This window comes from Carassius carassius, chromosome 45 (genome assembly GCF_963082965.1).
Source record: "Carassius carassius chromosome 45, fCarCar2.1, whole genome shotgun sequence".
NCBI classification, from domain to species: domain Eukaryota; kingdom Metazoa; phylum Chordata; class Actinopteri; order Cypriniformes; family Cyprinidae; genus Carassius; species Carassius carassius.
The window spans coordinates 20,538,651-20,556,254 of NC_081799.1; the positions used below are offsets into that span (position 1 = coordinate 20,538,651).

A 17,604-nucleotide genomic window follows, 5' to 3' on the forward strand; every position below is an offset into this window, starting at 1 on the left:
ACAGTCCCGGATTTTTTCAGGTATGTCACAAGGCTTTTGCACTTTGCAATGACATCATTCACGTCGCGCATATATGTTGGCATATATGTTAATGACATGGGCTGTGCACGGCACCCACTTGTAGCTGCGAAGGGCAGCTTTTATGTTTGCGCTCTGGTCACTTACAAACATTACTTTTGATATGCCGGCAGGTTCAATACCAAAGTCATGCAGCTCCTTAATAATTTGCTCGTGGATGTTGTGCGCTGTCTTTTTGAGAGTAGAGTCAAATTCAGCTGTGCTTATGACACGGCTCTCCAATTTCCAGTCGTCATTAATGAAGTGACCAGTAAACACCGTGTATGATCGTTTGTTGAACTCATCAGTCCACATGTCAGTGGTAATAGCTATGCCACAATCCAGAGCTTTATTTATCTTCTTTGAGAGGATTTCTTTTTTTTCTTTAGCGGTCGCTTTGGCTCTGTCGCAAACAGTTTGCCTGTGAGGGAGTACACTGCTGGCATCCACACGTCCGTAACGTGAACCAATGTTAATTAGACACTGGGCTACGGAATGAAATCCATCTCCAGATACTATGTCGAAGGGCCGCAGGTCTCGACAGCACAATTCAACACAAGCGTCTGTGACCTCGGACTTGACATGTGCTGGTACTACTTTACTTTTGAGGAAAGCGGTAATATTTTGAGACGTGCCACTGTCGTCCTTTTTCTTAGACCCCCCACAAACATGTCTTGACAGGCTGGAAGTGCCCGTTTTGTGGCTCTCGTGTTTATATATTTTTTCACACGAGTTGCACTTCACGTAGCCTATACTGCTGTTGTCTCCTGCTGCAACTATTTCTGAGAACCGGTCCCAAACATTAGATTTAGCAGCCTGACCTTCTTTTCTTTTAATGATGTATATTCCCGACCTCAATTTCTCCCTCACCTCGTCTTCCATCTCCACTTTTATTTTTTCCTTTTTTTGTAGCTGGCGGTGGGAGGCTGGGAGCTGTTTGACGCGCCGCTTTCGTGACGTGTCACGTGACGCCTGGGTAGTGGGGGAACATCACGCAATTTGTGTTGCGGCGACCTTCATATTGTAACCTTATCAAATAACCTAATAGAATATTAAAATAGATATTCGCAAATATTTAATAAAGGCTGACATTTTTTTATTTTGTTTTTAATGACCCGCCCCAACCCGCCCCGCAAATAAAGTGACAATTTCTTTACCCGGGGTCCGCGGGTTATGAGACGACCCGCGCATCACTATTGAGCACCAATCGGCATATTAGAATGGTTTCTGGAGGATCATGTGACACTGAAAACCAGATTAATGGCTGCTGAAAATTCAGCTTTGCATCACAGAAATAAATTACATTTTGAAATAAATTTAAATAGAATACAGTTATTTTGAATTGTAATATTAATTTACAATATTCTTGCTTCTACTGTATTTTTGATCAAATAACGGCAGTATTGGTGAGCACTTTTTTTTCAAAATCATTTCTTAATTATCCCCACGTAATGAGCCATTTTATCATCACAAATTTTTGTGGGCCAAGAAGAAAACCGTTTGTAATATTTCTGTTGCATGTTACATTAATCTGCCACCTGTTTCTGTACCTGGAGTAGCTGCTCACTTCGCTCATCTCACATTGATCTAAGGCACGGGAATGTTCGAAGAATAACAATAAAGTAATCTTGTTTCCTTCTGCTTTTGACCAATTTCACCATACCGTTGGAGGCTTATGACACGCAATTTCTAAACACCTCTGAAGCGCAGTGGTAAAGTAGTCCTTTGACAACAAGACAACAGAGCTGATTGCCTCTCGCACAAAAGGCTCCTCCATTTCTCCCTCTGTCTGTCTCTCTCTCTCTCTCTCTCTCTCTCTCTCTCTCTCTCTCTGTCTTTCTCTCTGGAGCTGGTAAGGATGCTAGAGGGCCGTTTTTTTTTAATGAGCTGTAGCATCAGCAGCACTCAGGCATAAATTGCTGATACTGTTTACTGCAGGCGTTTTGCTCCTCTCAGCTGACCCTTTAGCTTCCACAGCCACAGTTAAATAAAGCTGCTTCTGCTCCTCCACAGGTAAGATATTCAGACAGCACCTAAATCCACCTCATAAAGTCCAGATTAGTTCACGGATCTGATTCGTCGAGGATGAGCATTAAAGACAAGTGGAAATTGACTATATTTTAAAGCTGACCATGTTTACTTTTACGGTAAATATTTCTCGTTTTATTGTGTCGAATTCATAATCACTCATTATTATTATTAATATATATGTATTTTATTGTATGTTAATATATGTAGGCATACATATAGTATCCCCCCTCTGGTTTGTTCACAAATCATAGGGTGTGATTTGTGAACAAACCAGAGGTGGGATGTTTTGGAAAAAATATATAAATATATACATAACGCTTCAGAGGTTTGGGTTCGGTAGGATTTTTTTATTGTTATTATTTTTCATCTTTTTGAACAAGGTTTCTTTTGCTGACCAAATGTGTATTTATTTTATGAAAAATAATTTACAAATAAAAATATTGTGAAATATCATTAGAATTTTAAATAACTGTTTTCCATTTAAGTATTTTATTCCTGTGATGGCAAAAATGTTTTTTTTTGGCAGCCATTACTCCTGTCTTCATTGTCACATGATTGAGAAAATATTCTTATTATTAAAAACACATCTTACTGATCCAAAACATATCAGCAGATTTACGTTTATTTAATATAATTAAATAATAGTTCATATATAAAATAACCCTGCTCTTATTGCGCACAATTCATCATCGCCAATTATTTTAGTTATTCATATTATTCTGTATTTTTTATTAATTAACTTGTAAAAATATAATCGATTCTGGAAAAGGAAAGAAAAGAGAAGAAAAGCTGATTGGCTGTGCTCTATGGGAACAGAGCCATTTAACTTTTACAAGGCTTCTTGAAATGATTCCCAGGCAAATCAATTTCATGCAAAGATGTTGCATTATTACTCTGAGCTCGAGTCCTTACCAGATAAACAGTTGTTGTTTTTTTTTCAGGTAGCTTTTACGGTAGGTTTCAAAAGGGCAGTAATACAATAAACCCAATCAATCTTACATGTTGATCTCGAAAAATAACTTCCCCGTCATCTTGCTCTCGCTTTCATTCTGGCTTGGTTTCTTTTCTCTGAGAGCATTCAATGCCCTGCCTCCATGCTGTTTTTCTCTCCCTTTGTTACACTCAGAATTGACGTCTTCTGGGAGTGATATTTAAATCTGTGTCCAGGAAACGGAACCGCAGGAATCCAATAACAAAATTCATTTGTCTAGATTTGACTTGGGGTGCTTTGCCCACTGTGAGGGGATGTGCCAAGCCTCTGAATGTAATGATTGGATTTATTTATCTATTTGTGGCTCTCATTAGAGGTGTCCATGGATCCTAGAGCCCCTGCTGTGGATATTGGTCTGCTTTCATGAAACACAACTGCTGGGTCTCATAAACAAAAGATGCTGTGATGCCTTGGATGGAGGTGGTGAAGTGTATTTATCATTTTGCATCTGTTTGTCCAATGAAGATGATTTTCAGAATGTGCATTAAACGCCCTTAGATTCGGCCAGTCAAAAGTCACAGTAAAAAAGCAATGAATATCTGCAAGTGACAGACCGTTGACATGTATGTAGACTTGCCTTTCAAACAGTTAAAACATGATGTGAATAACCACACATCTTCACAAATATCCTTAAGAAAAACTTTCCCTATTAACTGTTTGATTAGTCTGAGTCTAACACAAAAGCTCTGAAGGCAGCGCTGTTCATTTGTTTGTTATTTTCTTTACACTATGTGGGAGAGTCTGGGCAACATCTTTGTAAAATGTTCGCATATTCAGACAGGTTGGCGGTGAAAGAGCTTCCTAAACACTGCCACTTTTGGAAGTTATTGCAGATGCACAATATTTACATTCCCACTCCTCTCTAATGCAAACTTTTAATGAAGTTTGCTAGTTTTCATAAACTTTGCATGCATTTATTACTTTGATGCTGGAGGACTGTCTGTGACATTTCATCATTGTGCACAGTCAGTTTCATAAGTATTTGAAATGCCATGTCAACCCTGAAGATCACTCAAAACACTGAATGAATGTGTGAATTGCAGTCTGCATTCTTCTTTTGGCTCTCACTCCATCGTTCATTGAAGTGATAGTTCATATAAATGCAGACATTACCTACTCTCCATCATTTACGCTATGTTTTTACTATTTCTCTGGAACAGAACAGGACATTTTTAGCAGAATGTTTACACTGCTCTTTTCAATACAGTGAAACTGAATGAGACAGACGTGGTAGAGCTCTGTCAAAATATCACCATAAAAGCAGTCAATATGAGCTTCAGATAAACACAAATGAGGTTTGACAGCTTGTGGTAGAAGGAAATAAGTTTTGAATGATGACTTTTGATGAAATTTCTGTTTGACTTTAGAAGACTTGTCATTTCTGGAGTTTGAAAAAAAGGGGAGATTTTAGTAGAAATTAGAAATTGGTAGAAATTTATTACGGGCAGCTGTGGCCTAATGGTTAGAGAGTTGGACTTATAACCTGAAGGTTGCAGGTTTGAGTCTCGGTGCTGGCAGGAGTTGTAGGTTGGAGGGAGTGAATGAACAGCGCTCTCTTCAGGCACTGAACCCCCAGTTGCTCCCCGGCACTGGATATATAGCTGCCCACTGCTCCGGGTGTGTGTTCACAGTGTGTTCACTTCTCACTGCTGTGTGTGTGCGCACTTGGATGGGTTAAATGCAGAGCACCAATTCTGAGTATGGGTTACCATACTTGGCAAATGTCACAACTTAAAAAAAAAGTAAAAAAAAAAAAAAAAAAAGGTGAGAAGTCATGGCCTATTGGTTAGAGAGTTTGACTCCTAACCCTAAGGTTGTGGATTTGAGTCTCGGGCCGGCAATACCATGACTGAGGTGCCCTTGAGCAAGGCACTGAACCCCAAACTGCTCCCCGGGCGCCGCAGCATAAATGGCTGCCCACTGCTCCGGGTGTGTGTTCACAGTGTGTGTGTGTGTGTTCACTGTGTTCACTGCCACTTTGGATGGGTTAAATGCAGAGCACGAATTCTGAGTATGGGTCACCATACTTGGCTGTATGTCACGTCACTGAAAGATCATATGAATCAAAGAATTCCTCATACGTATATTCAAAAGTGGAATACAAAAAAAAAAATCACAAACTATAGTGAGTATTATGTCAAAACCTTCAACAGATGAAAAAATTAAGCACAAATGCTAAAAATAATAGCAATTATATATAATTATATATATATAATAGAAACTTTTAATTAAATTAAAACATTTAAAATTTGTTTCTTGACAAAAACACATACAGTTTTGAGAAGAAAAAAGTTGAAATATAATGTTGAGAATAAACTCATTATATTTTGAGAATAAAGTTTTGTTTTGAGAAAAAAAAATTGTTAGATTTTGAGAAAAAAGTCTAAATAAAATAAGAATAAACTCATTACTCAAACTCCTGCACTGATCTTGCATTATAATGATGGTTTTGTTTATTTTCAAATGACACGTAACTGAGAACTCCATTAAGTCTGCTGCACTATAAACACCATTTGATAGCTTCAACATGGGTAGGCAAACAAAAGAAGTAAGTTTTAATGCTAAGCCTAAATATTTTTTCTTTCTTTAACAGAACTTAGATCAACTGTGCGAAATTGCTGTTATTCTTAAACAGCAAAATTAAACAGCAGCGTACAGAGAGGAAAAATATGCTTGGCGCCATCCCGCAGAAATCCTGCCACATCAGTGGAAGGCCAAGCGCTATTTATGAAAGATGCACCCCGCAGAGCTGCACTTTATTGAATTTAAGACAAAAATCGACCAAAGTGGTCTCGGGAGATGCGCAAGGCTCCTCCGTTTCTCTGATGTGTCAACTGTTTTCGCATTAAAAGACCAAAAAAGGTGACTGTTGAAAGGACAAGATGTTTATTTCTCTGAGAATCTTCTGTGAATATATTCTCAGAGAAGTACATATTCGCGTTCTATTGACGCTCTTATCCGCTTCCCCCCCGAATGGGAAAAAATAACTCTGTCTGTCTCACTCTGCAATTTAATGAGAAAGGTAACACGTTCTTTTCACCTCCCGTATTGAAGACTGCTTACCTTCAGGGCACTTTTTCATTTGCACCTCATTCTATTAGACATCGGAGCACCACTGAGCCTGTCATCCACCACTGGTGCGGTTCGTCGCAGGGAAAGTTATTTGGCCTGCTAAGCTGAGTCTCTGCGAGTGAGAGCAGAGTTTGAGGAGCTTCGAGCTGATTTATGCTGCAGATGCTGCAGTCTTGTGGATCTCAGCAGTGTCATGTTCAGCTTTCCTAACTGTGAGGCACCTACTCGTACTTCTGTGTGTCACTGAACTTTATTAAGGATTCCAGTGACATAAAGTTGAAATTTATAGATTTATTCTTCAAAGTGAGTTTTGGGAGTTGGAGTAGATTTACTAGAGCCATAATAACGATCCTCAAGTAAAAGGTAGTTTTTTTGTACATCCTCTGCCAGGGGCAGCCAGCTCTGACAAATTGTATTTGATGATTTATAATTGTGACCTCCCTTGTTCATTCTGTCTCTCTCTCTCTCTGTTTTAGGAAGCTCTGTTGTGTTTATCCAGCAGCCTCATGACCTGGTGGTGGTGGCCGGGCAGCCTGTGACCCTGCCATGCTCCATTACTGGATATCATGGTACGGTGCTGTGGGTCAAAGATGGTCTTGCTCTGGGGGTCAACCGAGACATGTCAGGTAAGAGCTTTTGCTGCACTTTGTTTCGTATCCTAACCTGTGGTGAAATAACTCGGCCCCTCGTGGCTTGTTGCTGTTTATCAGTTGCTTGCATATATGCTTGATCACATGTGCAAAGTTGGTTGATTGCATAATTGCAGTGGATTTATAATTGAACATAATTATATAATTGCAATTTATGTGTACAAGTATAAGAAAGTATAATCAAAATGTATAAATGTAAACCGTTACAAATCTTTTTTTCATGCTCTCTCATTGAAGAACAAAACCTTGGCCTTCAGATTTTACAAGAGATGACTTGAATCATTTAGAGCTTGATATGAAAACAATGTCTGTAATGAAGTAAAATATAAAACTCTGTTTAACTTTTAATAATTCATTTGCACTACAATTCCAAACGTTTTTCTTTTAAGTCTCTTATATTCTCATCACGATTGCATTCAGATTTTTATTTTTTTTTTCATTTATGTAACACTAAAGTATGGAGCCCCGCACATGACACGCAAGAAAAAGTAAATAAATCATGCGCATGATTTACTAATATATTCCTTCGATGTATAAATCATGTACACAATTTAGAAAATCCAGGAAACAAATTAGTAAATCATGTGCACAATTTATAAATCGAGGGAACGAAATAGTAAATCGTTCACATGATTGAACCTACAATTTTTTTTTTCCTGCATGCCATATGTCGGGCCCCAAACTAAAGCCATAAAAAACAAACAAACAAAATAACAAAAACACAGCAAATTTGCTAAAACTTAAACAATATAATAAAAAAAACGAATTCAAAATATTAATAAAAACTATAAAAGTGTCTCAGTTATACAAAAATATTGGCCTGCATTTATGTGATCAAAAATGCAATGAAAAAGTTAATATTGTAATTTTTAGTACAGTAGTAGTTTGCCGCTCTTAACCTTGGGGCTTGTATGTTTTATTGTTTTTTTTTCTCTTTTAAAATGTTTTGGCTTTTCAAATAAAAACACAAAACAATGAGATGATAGGACATAGCAAGAAAATAATCTAATAAAATCTGTCATGACACGGAAAGCTGGGATACTGGTTATATTTGCTACGTTACCAAAATTTTATACTGGGAAAAATGGTTCCTGTATATCAATAACCTGATATTCTTTTTTAAGTTTTTAAATAATTTTTAGTTACTCAAAAGCCGCATGCACAGAAGAATTTTACTTTTATATGACTGAAACAAGTATGAGGTTGGAAGGGAAGCACAAAAGTCAGTTGGTTACACAGTACTCATTTTGAGTGTGTTAAATAGTAATACAGTGAACCCATCGAACATGAAAGTATCAAAATGTGTACATAATAAACTTTTGTATTCAAAAATTAGCTTATGACCACGTTTATTTCCACCTTGATTTTTAAAATTGACATTCATACGTAAAGCACTTGCTCTGCTTTGCAGTGTAAATTACAGTCAGGCTGAAACCAAAGTCAAGACATTTGCTGCTCAAAACACCTGCGTGTCTCTGCCGGATCTGTTTGTATCATTACAGAGACGCTGAATACCTTAGACATTTCTTTTCTCCAGTAAGACACTATAATACAAGGACAACAGCCCATTCTGTCAGTTTGTGAATGCTTCCCCTGACATTTTCTTACCTAGCAGCCTTGCAGCTTTTTTTTTCCTCCACTAACTTTTACTGATTGTTGTGAAGGTTTTCTGTTTGTTTCAGAAAGTGCCTGTCAAAAGTACTGTCAGACTCAGCAAAGCAACAATCGAGAATTAATTGCATTTCTATCATTAATTAAGGCAAGCACTTCATCATCCGCAGAACCCCAGAGAGACGTGCCGCAAGTGCAGCTGTTTTACATTCACACAACGAGGTTTACAAATTAATTTCTGGGAATGGATTGAAATGTTTTTAGAAAGCTTCTCATTTATGCAAGGACAACCTTTAGGTTTAGGTTTGCAAAATCAGTTTAGTAAATCACAAACAAATCAGATATGATTACCCGACTCGCTTTCTTCACTACGCCACATTTATTGACTGTTTTATTTGCAATGGACTGTCAGATTAAAATGCAAAATGTCAAACAAACTTTGGTCTCAATCAAATTCACTGCACATTCGTCCCTTAAGCTTCAATTTGCTGAAAGTCGCTTCCAAATTTGCTTCAGCTTGCTTGAAGTTTAACTTATTAGCCCTTTGAAATATTTATTGTGCAACGAAGCATAATTCGTTTGATTTATTTCCATATCTAACCTAAAGGATAGCATTGAGATCCTATTTAGCTAACGTTACACATACTTGCTGGATCAAGTGGTCATTATTGCTAACAATCGTTGCTGATTGCGTTCACTTACGCACTTCAAGAAACGACCAACTAATATCTGAAGATGAGGCCTCATTTAGTTCTCTTGCGAAGTGTGATTCTAAACTTTAAACCAAGAAAGGATTTTCATTTTGGGCGGTGGTTTCTCCAGAAGTTAGTCATTTTTAGCTGTGGCCCCAGGCAGCGTTTAGTCATGGACGGTGCTCTTTAATTGAGCCTCTCAGGGCTTTAATTTCCTTTCCACTGCGTCTTTTCTTTCTTTGAGCATTTATAAGTGTCCAGGGACTCCTGGATATCATTGTACCATAGTATAATCGAGTGCAGAGCTGTGATACTTAACCGACACATGCAACTGGACAAAGTCTCGCTTCAAATTGGTTGTGAAAATGTCACTCACTAAAGTGAAAAATTAACTAAAGCGCTGACATAAACGGATATCAGTGTGTTCAAAGCTGCCCTGAGCCTACTGATTGTTCCAAATGTGAACAATTTGTGTATTTTTACAAGTTGTATCAGGTTTTTCTAAAATCCATCTCATGTTTTATCACCTGCAGTTTCACACCGATAAAATGACGCATCCTACGATCGATATGACATAGATATCTATATCTTTTCAGGGCTCGTGTCCTCAAAGCTTGAGAAGTTACAGATTTTGTGTCAGCGAGGCTGAAGCTAGCATAACGCTTGATTAGGATGCCTGTCCGTGTATCTCTCCCCCTTCAGCTTTCACATTCGCTTGCTCCGAGCTTTGATCTGCCTCCTTTCAGCCAAGTTTCAAGCGTGCTTCCATCCATTGGAGTGTCAGTGAGATGCCCACAGCGTGATAAATTCATGTCCCAGCTCTCTATCGCAGCTGCTATTGATCCAACATGAAGCCGAATCCATTTCGTAGGATTCATTACCTTTAATAGGGTCATTTCACATTGTTTCTTCTAATTGACAGCCATTGTCTGAAGCCGTCCAGTCAAGCATATTGGGGAATTCATCAGAGTTTATTGAGGCGCCTGTATGCCTCAATAATCCCTAATGAAAACAGCTCTTAAATAAAAGGCAAAAGAAGATCCAGTGGCAGGAAACCTGAAGGCAGTAATGACACTATCGATTCCTAATACGGGGCTTATTATCAGATAGCAACGGACAGCCAAACACTCTTTAATATAAAGGATCACCAGGGTTTCAGAGACATGCCATGATAACTCTTTAGAAGATCATGTTCAGATTTAAACGTGCTCCAGGCTGCGATTTGTTTTCTGATATGAGCAGATTAACTAAAAATGAGACATCTGTCTTGAGTAGAGCCTCATGTAGCATATTGCGGTGGTTCATAATTCAAATATACGGGGAATGTCACTAAAAGTTAAAGGTCCCATGACATGGATTATTTCCTTTTCTTTAAATGCTTTTTAATGTTTCCTTAGGTGTACGTATATTGTTAGTATGATTTTTACATTTAAAATTTAGAAATAAAAAGCATTTTTTATATCCTGATATTAGCCCTCTGGCTTGAATGCTCTGTTTGAAGGGGCGTGTCTGCTGTGAGACTCCGAGTAAACGACAACTGTTGTGATTGGCTGACATCTTTGCATTTGAAATGCGTATTACATGTGGAACCCTCTCAAATATATATATATATATATATATATATATATATATATATATATATATTTATTTATTTATTTACTATTACAGCTGTTGAGATTAACGAATCATGGATTTGTTGATTATATAATTATTTTTTCGATCTTTTCCCATCACATGAAAGACTGCAGTGATGAGTATTGAATAGACAGAGTCTGTTTATCGCGTGAATGCAGTGATCTCGTCATTATTGCAACACGTTTTCTCTCACAAAATGCTTTCACCAGAACTGACAGCAAACACATGAATACAGTACGAGCTCCGTTGTGCAGCATAACAGCGTCATTCATTGTAACGGCAGTTTAGGCAAGAGTGCAGATATACTCGCGATGTGTGACAGCTCCGAAAAAAAGGGAGTGTTCTTTGATCGCTCTCTGTAGTTAAATCACAATTTAAATAACAGATTTGTTTCATGCTACTAAGAGAAACAACGTGAAGTTGATCGTTTAGTCACTGGCTTGATTCACTGATGCATAAACAGTATTAAACGATTTAAAAAGAAAGTCTGTGTGAACTTGAATGATTAACTACTCATCAGAAATCACTGATCACAGATCAGGCATTAATGAACAGGGTTACTCACTGTTTGTGCCGGTGCTGTCGAATCCATATCATAAAAGTCTGTTTGTAACGCCTTTGCTGACATTGCGACTGAATTATATGTAAATATTTGGGCGGGCAAAGCAGAGAAAGGGGAGGTAACATTTCTCTTTACAACGTCACAAAGAGGAGATTCAAGATCAGCCCGTTTGAGCTTCCGTTTTCTCAAAGGCAGAGAAAGATAGCAAAATCTCGATTTACACCGATTAAAATTTTTTGAAACTTGGGGACCACATACATGCTAGGGGAAGTCATATTAATGTTAAAAAACCTCAGAAAGTGATATTTTCATGTCATAGGACCTTTAATGCTTTATCATGTTGGAAATATCCCCTACACTAAGCCCAACAATAAACCCACCCGATAGTATTAACAAATGCAAATGGTATAAAAACTGATATGTTTGAACTGTTTTGTGGAACTGTAGTTTCACGGGATTCGTACCTGAGCTCTTCACCTCTCAAGTTGAACTTCATACTGCGTGAGCTATCGAACAAACCTACTAAATATTAAAACCTAACATGAAGCTGGATATGTGACACTGATGTTTAAAAGTATCAGTTTTCAAATGTCAGCAGTGATTTGTATGTTTTGCAGAAATGTATTTAGAGGTTCTTATTTCCAATTAGCCTATGTTGTTTTTTGCTGATTTGCTGCTCAAAAAATATTTCTTATTATTATCAATGTTGAAAAGTTGTGCTCCTATTAATTTTTTTTATTCAGAATTTTTAAATGAATACAATGTTCAAATGAACAGAATTTATTCGGAATAGACATTTTTGATCATTTTTGGTCTATTTAAATCATCCTTGATAAAAAATAAATAAATTAAAAAAAAAAAAAAATTGGTAGTGTATATGTAGTGTATATGTATTTAAATATATATATATATATATATATATATATATATATATATATATATACAGTACAGACCAAAAGTTTGGAAACATTACTATTTTTAATGTTTTTGAAAGAAGTTTCTTCTGCTCATCAAGCCTGCATTTATTTGATCAAAAATACAGAAAAAAATGTAATTTTGTGAAATATTATTACAACTTAAAATAATAGTTTTCTATTTGAATATACTTTAAAAAAATAATTTATTCCTGTGATGCAAAGCTGAATTTTCAGCATCATTACTCCAGCCTTCAGTGTCACATGTAACATCCAGTCTATCACATGATCATTTAGAAATCATTCTAATATTCTGATTTATTATTAGTGTTGGAAACAGTTCTGCTGTCTAATATATTTTTGATGAATAAAAGGTTAAAAAGAACTGCATTTATTAAAAAAAAAATTCTAATAATATATATTCTAATAATATATTTTCTTTACTATCACTTTTTATCAATTTAACACATCCTTGCTGAATAAAAGTATTGATTTTATTTAAAAAGAAGAAAGAAAAATAATTACTGACCCCAAAATACTGACCAGTAGTGTATATTGTTATTACAAAATATTTCTATTTAGTGTTGTCACGGTACCAAAATTTCAGTATTCGGTACCGATACCAATGAAAATCCACGGTTCTCTGTACCAATTTCGGCACCAAAGCAAAACACAAAAATATGCTAATTACAAATAAAAATAACTTTTTAGCACTAAAAATAAAACCAATGCCATTCTTTATTCTTATTTACAACTGTGTTTAAAGTTTTTCTACAAGTTATATAATTATGAAAAACAGTAAACAAGTTTCACCCAAATTTAATTTGTCTTTTAATTTATGAAATTTAAACACATTTTATTTTTGGTAAATAAAGGGGATTTGCTATTCAAATTAAAACATGGAAGAAATATTGTGATTTATTTCTTTAAAAAATAAAGTTTTATAATTTTTTTCAACAGTAGTAGCAGTATCACATACATTTTACTAAATAATAGTAATATTTCTAGCACAATGCCTTTATGTAAAAATTAACTTTTAGGCCTAATGAATGCATATTTGTCATTTTACAGAACTTAAGACTGGTGGGGATGCTTAAGATATTTTTGGTCATTGAGGGTTTCTGTAAAAAAATAGTAATAGATCATATTAATTATTATTAAAAGATAATACTACTACTAATTCTACTATCATACTAATGTATATACAATGCACTATGAATTGATGAGCTGCTGGGTTCATGAATATTAATCACGTTGTCTGCGTTCGGTCAAACTGATTTGCTGAAATCAAAACAGGGACAGTACTAGATCAGCGCCAGCCAATGAAATTGCCATTTGCGCATTAGCTCCACCCACTACCGGAGAAACCGGTATGTCTTCTGCTTGTTCGAAAATAAATATGAATAATTCTATATGAATTCCATTATTTTGACAGGAGAAGACAACAAAGAATAGTTTACATATAGCGTGTCGATTCAGCGTGGTAAGACTCTCGCTCTCTCTCTCTTTGCATGTGTGAGAAACAGCGCTATCAGTAAAGCGACGGTGAGTTGTGCGCCTTTACAAAGAGTTTACAGAGCATCAAATACAGGTGCGCTGTGCGTCCATTGAGATGAACTGAAAAGTTCAGATCGCTTGATGGAGAGAGAACTCTGAAGCTCAGATGCTGAAATTAATACAAGCGTCATGCGCTTCGGTCTATGTAGTAAACAAACCCGCACGTCTCTGCCATTCATTAATTCACATAGAGACGCGCAGAACACAGATTCATATTTCAAACAACTTTTGCGGCTTAACATTTACAGATACTGGTCCATATGTAGATTTGAATTTATGCTAACTTTGACAAATTCCATGACTGTCCATATTAAAATGTAAGTTTCATTTTCATGACTGGATTTTGAGATTCCGTCCTCGTTTTCTGCTTCGCGGAAATCATAGCGCTGAACCGGGTTTGAACGGGACCTCTATGGGATTTAAATCCTGCCATGATTCAAAACTGAAAATACAGGTCTGAAAGGTTGAAACTAAGTGTTCGAAAACTCAAAATCTTACAAAAAAAAGTTTTGCAAGATCGAAAAATAAGATTTGCAAGCTTGCAAAATGTAAAAGAAAATAAAAATATCTATGCAAACATTGTTGTTTTTGAGATTTCCTTCTTCAGAACTGCAAAAAAAATTTTACGATGTTGCGCAAATAATTTTTCAGAGTTTCAAATTTGTCAGTGTTCTCCCACTGTATTAGATTGTTTTCCAGGTTTGAAACCTTGTAAATGGTGATCTGATAACTGGTGTGCGAATGTGTGAATTTTTTTTTTGAAACTCTGAAAACAAAGCTTTGCAGGCTTGCAAAGTGGTAAAAAAAATTACATCTCTTCAAACGTAATTTTGTTTTTGAGTTTTCCCTCTTCAGAAGTGCAACACTCTTTTTTATGGTGTTGTGCAATCATTTTTTCAGAGTTTCGAATTTGTCACTGTTCTCCCAGTGTATAGTTTGTTTTCAAGATTTGAAACCTTGTAAATGGTGATCTGAAAACTGGTGTGCGAATTAGGGCTGGGCGATATACAAAAAAAAATGATATCTCGATATTGCCAAATTTTTTACGATATTCGATATATATCTCGATATGTTTGCATTTGCATTTAAATAATTAAAAATAAAACATGATTTTCTTTTGCCCATTAAAAAAAACATTTAGATTAAACAGCTAATTTAAGCAGTTAAAAAATCTAGACCAAGAGATCACTTACTGCTTTTTATTAAATGAATACATGTAGGCCTATGTGTAACTGAAGCAGTGCAAATTAAGTAACAGTTACAGAAAGTGCATTCTGTCAACTTTTTAGTGCATGCAATTCACAATTTAAACTATGCAACTGGGATAAGTATTTTATTTTAATTTTTTTAACAAGTTTTTAAGCTAAGAACACAAGTCTGTCAACTGTCTGTGGTTTTAAGAGAAGCTCTGTGGCATGAAACTATGTTCCTACTGACACTAAAAACCCTCTTAGATGGGGAGCTAGTTGCTGAAGCACATAGCTATTTCTTATATATAAATTTATATAAATGAATACCAAAGACTTTTGCATTTTCTCTGTCTATATTATGGAAACTGGTAAACATATCAGTGAAATTCCCCAATAGTAATTCCAAATGGCCATAGCCTATGTTTCTCTATTCAAACATCAGCGGTCGAATAAGTGCATTTATTTTGCGATCACAAACGCAAACAATACAGTTGAGATCTCACGACAGAACACAGACCGGCTGAACGACGCTTTCATTAGATCGCTCAATTCCAGCTTGTTAGTGTTTTCAGATTATCGTCAGCGGCTCTTCCGCAATGAGGAGTGAGCACGTGCGCATGGTTGCCAGATTGCTTAAAATAAGCAAACACCGGGCAGAAAATGTATCCTTGTAACAGTGGAGCTCTGATTCGGAGATTTAAACTCTTGTTATCTGGCAACCGCTATCATTACAACTCTCGTAGTAGAGGGGCGTAGAGCAGTCAGCAGTTACAGGTTCCTTTTTTGGACATTCGGCGCGTTCTTTTGGGAAAGTATGCTTGAATTTGAAATATTCGATATTCCCGATATATTCAAATTGTACATCGTCGTCAAAATTATTCCGATATTATTGCTAATATTCGATATATCGCCCAGCCCTAGTGCGAATAGGTGAAAAAAGTTTTGAAACTCTGAAAACTGAGGTTCGAAAGGGCGAAACTTATTACATTACATTACATTTGCACTCCTATTGCAGACTATTTTTTCAGAGCTGAGTTTACAACACCCACTTTGCGGAGATACGCCCACACAGTTGCGAGCTTGCGTCTCACGTGATTTGTGGCAGTGTTGTCACGCAGCTCTGCTCTGAAACTCTGAAACTGAGACTGAGCGAAAATGAAGCTTCGCAACCTCGCAACTAAAAAAAAGCCTGGAGGGAGGGCCTTCTGCTCTTGGCCAATGCTTTGCTGTCTGCTGACGTACAGTCCAATCACAAGTCGTATTTACTGGAAAGGTGGGATTGACCGACTGCTCCGCCAATGATAAAAGCGCACAGGATACGCAAACAGAGGATGCACAGATTTCGTCCACAAGGCGGTCCCGTCGCGGTCCAGTTCTAAAATAAAGGTTTACCCCCTTGTCGCTGAAATTCACCATACAATTGCCAGTAGCCACTGAGTTTACCACTGATAGACCGGTGGTGCATCAGTATACACACTTGCGCCTTGTCTGGTTTAGGCCTGTCATTGATAAATAATGATGACAATAAAAACGCCAGTAGGTGACAGCAAAACCATGGTTTTAAGTAGGCTATTTATTGAATCGTTCAAATCAAACTTTTCGTTCAAAACGCCTGATTCTATTAGAAAGGAAACAAAAGAGTCCATTTGAATGGACTGTTGAATCACTGGCTCACTTGATTCGTTGAAAATCTGAGGAATTCAAGGAACAAAACACTGCGGTCCCGTCGCGGTCCAGTTCTAAAATAAAGGTTTACTCACTTGTCGCTGAAATTCACCATGCAATTGCCAGTAGCCACTTAGTTTACCACTGATAGACCGGCGGTGCATCAGTATACACACTCACCTCACTTCCTCAGCTGGCGACTCACTTTCCTCAAGCAGCGAACGATTCACTTTCCTCACGACTCACTTTCCTCACGCAGTGGACCACTGACTCTCTCTTCATGTAGAGACCGAATATTACAATTAAAGTGACTTCAATAGTGCATCCAAAAGAATATTTAGATATTATATTAAAATATTCAGAAAGGTGTACAGTGTATTTTTTACTTTTATTAAAATATTTCAGTAAAATTATAAATAATTGCCTATTACAAATTTATGAATGCATGGTTAACTTTTTTCTGCAATCACTAGAGGCTATATGTATTGAGACGTTTTAAAATCTATATTTTGTAAAAATAAACCTGAATTATAATCTAAACATCTGTATTTTCATATATTATATATATATATATATATATATATATATATATAAATAAGTAGGCTAATAAATATATAATGTTTAAAACATATGATAAACTATTTGTTCTCCACCACATGACTAAAATTGATACTGTGTGTGAGTGAAAAAGAGTGCTTTCTGCATTGAGGATATTCTGTAGTCTAAGACCTTCGTTTGGGTAAATCTTTACTGGATTGTCTGTACCCAATTCTTATCTTCAAGAATCGGCTTAAAACACATCTCTTCCAAATGTATTTGACCTTCTAACTTTAACACTCACTATTCTTTAAAAAAGAAAAATATTAAGCTTTCTATTATTTTGTATTCTATCGGTTTTCTTTTATCATACAATTAACAAAGGCAAAAAAGACCTCTAACTCTAGCTTGCTCTATTCTTTTTCTATTCTATCTGTTAT

General features: G+C 36.4%; 1 protein-coding gene across 3 annotated transcripts in view; it reads left to right on the forward strand.

Annotated features, from left to right (window-relative positions):
• The window catches only part of kirrel3a (kirre like nephrin family adhesion molecule 3a), a 156,632-nt gene that overhangs the window by 76,114 nt on the left and 62,914 nt on the right, over window positions 1-17,604 (forward strand). For all 3 annotated transcript variants that reach the window (XM_059539535.1, XM_059539536.1, XM_059539537.1), the window contains exon 2: window positions 6,628-6,777. In XM_059539535.1, coding sequence (XP_059395518.1) covers window positions 6,628-6,777 — 150 coding nt within the window. The remainder of the gene's footprint in view (window positions 1-6,627; window positions 6,778-17,604) is intronic.